This window comes from Myotis davidii, unplaced genomic scaffold (assembly GCF_000327345.1).
Source record: "Myotis davidii unplaced genomic scaffold, ASM32734v1 scaffold1047, whole genome shotgun sequence".
Classification (NCBI taxonomy): domain Eukaryota; kingdom Metazoa; phylum Chordata; class Mammalia; order Chiroptera; family Vespertilionidae; genus Myotis; species Myotis davidii.
Genome location: NW_006298367.1, coordinates 709,765 through 713,256, shown reverse-complemented (window position 1 = coordinate 713,256; position 3,492 = coordinate 709,765). Strand labels below are relative to the sequence as shown.

Below are 3,492 nucleotides of genomic sequence, written 5' to 3'. Positions count from 1 at the left end.
AGCCGCAGGCTCAGAGCAGGAGAAGGGAAGCTGCAGCTAAGAGGCGAGCAGAGCAGAGATGCTTCTGGGAGGCTTTGCCGGCGGAGCTGCGATTCTGGCGTTTCCTCCTGGAACTGGGGGGCCGCCTCAGGGACGGGGGTGCATGTTCGCCAGCTCACACTGGTGGCCGCAGCGGGAGGGCCCGGGTCAGAGCCTGGTGAGACACAGTCCAGACTGGAGATTCGAAGACCCGGAGACTGAGGCCAGACTCGCAAGACATCTTGGGGTGGGGCCTTCTCTGCACCCCTCCCCTCGCCCTCCCGCAGGTCGTCCTGAAGGCTGAGGTCGTGTACGAGAAGGACATGCTCTACCTCTACGTGCTCAGCGGCACCGGGGGGCTGCTGCTGCTGCTGCTCATCTTCCTGGCGCTCTACAAGGTCGGAGCTCCGGGAGGGACGGGCGTGGCGGAGTAGACAGGCTGGGGAGTGGGGAATGGCAGGGTCAGGGAGGAGATGGCAAGGCCAGGGCTGCGGACCAGGGAGAGGACCAGAGCCAGGCGCTGGGGTGCAGAGGCGCGGGCCACAAGCATGGCCCTGCCTCTGTGGGGCTCACAGTCTCGGGGGAGACACAGGGACCCGTGACGGAGGCTGCTGTGCGGGGCCTGGTGCTCTGGAGCCTGTAGGCAGGAGCCTCGCGTAGGCCGTAGGCCGGGGCTGCGAAGGCCTCCCAGGGAGATTGCACTGAGTTGGGCTTAGAGGGTGCGGGGAAGTTAGCCAGAGGAAGGGCGCTGGCGGGCAGATGTGGCCTGTAAAATAGGCAAGTAGTCCCGGAAAGAACATAAAATTAAAGTTTCTTTCTATTGAACCCCAGAGGGTTGTCATGAAAACAACTTTTTTGTTTCTATTCTGTAGGTTGTGGTTTTGTTGTTGACGTATGTGTGTATGTGTGTGTGTGAGAGAGAGAGAGAGATCAGCGTATGTCTGTATCTGTAGAAAATGCATATGGATTAGACTGTGTTACTGCCTGGGAACTTGAATTTTTCCCAGATATTCTACCTCGATGCCCTCCCATCTGAGCACAATTATACCCATTCCTCGCTTTGTAACCAGTGGTTTCCTGCCCTCTGGGTGCCCCACCGTTTATTTAACACGTTGTCTCTTGGTGAACAATTAGGGTGTTTGTAATTTACATCTGTCTCAAGCAGAAAAGGTTCTTGTTGCCCACATCTTCGCACACTGGTCCAAATATCCTTTAAAATTAATTCCTAGCCCTGGAATTGCTGAGCCAAATAATATATGTGTCTTGAGCTTTCAATAGTGACTGCATGACACATACTAAGCGCTGGGTAAGCAGGGGCTCTAGGTATTGTCATATGCCTCCCAAGCCACCCACCTGAAGTATTGGTACCTGGTGTCCTCCTGAGCCGAAAGAACGGACCAGTAGCCCTAACCGCTTTGGCTCAGTGAGTAGAGCGTCAGCCTGCGGACTGAAGGGTCCCAGGTTTGATTCTGATCAGGGCACATGTCTGGGTTGTGGGCTCGCTCCCCAGTAGGGGGCGTGCAGGAGGCAGCCGATCAATGATTCTCATCATTGATGTTTCTATCTCTCTCTCCCTTTCCCTTTCTCTTTGAAATCAATAAATACATATTTATATTTTTTTTAAAAAAAGAATGAATCAGGAAACATACAGCTTTTTAGCATTTTGCCAAGAACCAGAAGTGGCAGGCGCCCTCGCCCATCCCTGGAGTGGACCCCGTGTCCGTGGTTTATTAACATAGAAAGTGCTTTCCTGTTTGCCGGGCCCAGCCGTGCTCCAGGGACAGCTGCTCACACAGCTCTGGTCTCCTGCAGGTCGGCTTCTTCAAACGGAACCTGAAGGAGAGGATGGAGGCCGCCGACGCCGCCAATGGCATCGCTGGAGAAGGCCCTGGGCAGGTGGCGTCGGAGGAAGAGGCCACAGACCCGAGCAGCGTGGATCTCCTCCCCAAGGAGGAGGCCCTGGATGGAGGCGGCACGGACTGAGGCCCAGGCCTGACGCAGAGGGCCTGGGGCTGGACTTGGGGTGCTGGTGCCACTCTGCTCCACCTGCATGTCACTCTGTGTCCTCTAGCCCGGCAGTCGCCAACCTTTCGGACCTCACGGACCCCCGAGGTCCGCGGACCACCGGTTGGCGACCGCGCTGTAGCCAGTCTGCCCCTCCCTAGGCCCCGGGTTTCAGTCTTGAACATGGAGCTCACTCCCGCTTGTCTCCAAGGGCCGGGCCAGGAAGGCTGCCAAGGGGAGGCCTTGTGGGTACCAGCTGGTCCTGGCTTCTAACAGCCCCTCGTAGCGTCCTCCCTGGAAGAGAGCGTCTGATCTAAATTTGGAGAAACTAGTCCCGGGATCTGTGACCCTCCCAGCCCTCACACCCACCTGCCGTGGGGGCCCGTGGGGGCCCGCAGAGGCCTCAGGTGCCTAGAGCCTTGCCCCGCTCTCCCCTGCACGGTCCGGCCTCCATTCTGCCGCCAGAGAGCAGATCTGACCTGTGTCACCGCTTCTGCTGCAAACCCTTGCTCTGTAGCTAGAGACCAAGTTCCTTAATGTGCCTTCCAAACCCGCAAAACAGCTTCACTGCGCCCACGCCACAGGCCTTCCTGGCCTCTGGTAGGGCCCTCCCGCCTCCCTGCTAAGCTCCAGTTACACAGGCGGTTCTCGCTCGCGGAGCCTTTTCCTGCCTCATGGCCTTCACCCAGACTGCTCTCTGCCCGGACATCCTCCCCCGTTCCTGGCTGACTCTCCTCAGTCTTCAGATCTCATCGCTCACATCGATCCCCGCCCCCGACTCATCTGGGTTCCCGTATCACCGCCCTCACACTCGCCTGCAACTGTCCATCCCAGCAGGGATCCTATTTGTTCACTGTGAGATGATTTATTTCATCTCCGTGTCTCAAATCCAGCAGTGAGCTCCATGGGTAGGGACTGTACCTTGGCATCCCTGATGATGTCACAGAGCTAGATGCGTAGTCGGTGCTTGACACTATGTCACTCCATTAATGACGGGGCCACGAAAGAATCGTTCCTAGCCCATCAGGGGAGATAGAGGAAAGCGTGTGGATGGGCCCATGGCATCCCTTCTGAAGGCTCAGTCTTCCGCCGGCGCCTTCTCCACAGTCCCGCCAGGACTCGGTCACACCCACACCGGCCTCCCCTGCGAGACTCTGAGCTCAGGGGTGGGGCCCTGGCTCCCAGCGCCAATAAATGGGAAAGTCTGTCCAATCGGTGATGTTTCTGTGCTGGTGCCACGTTCCAGCCTGGCTCATTCAATGAGCATTTTCTTCTCACTGAGTGGGACCTAAACAGTAGCTCTCATATCTCTCTCTCTCTCTCTCTCTCTCTCTCTCTCTCTCTCTCTCTCTCTCTCTCTCTCTCGACCCTGAGACTCACCTGTAGCTCAAAAGAGAAGCAGGGAGAGACACGGGAAGCGAGGAGCCTAGGGAAGCACTGACAATTTACGAAGGAGTGAGAGTAGACTAG

The 3,492-nt window shown here is 57.2% G+C and overlaps 1 protein-coding gene across 2 annotated transcripts in view; it reads left to right on the top strand.

Annotated features, from left to right (window-relative positions):
* Nucleotides 1-3,234, top strand: part of ITGAL (integrin subunit alpha L) — a 37,487-nt gene extending 34,253 nt beyond the window's left edge. For both annotated transcript variants that reach the window (XM_006774093.2, XM_015570692.1), the window contains exons 30-31: nucleotides 306-416; nucleotides 1,831-3,234. In XM_006774093.2, the coding sequence (XP_006774156.1) occupies nucleotides 306-416; nucleotides 1,831-2,001 (282 nt within the window). In that variant the 3' untranslated portion in view covers nucleotides 2,002-3,234. The remainder of the gene's footprint in view (nucleotides 1-305; nucleotides 417-1,830) is intronic.
* Nucleotides 3,235-3,492: the final 258 nt, after the last annotated feature.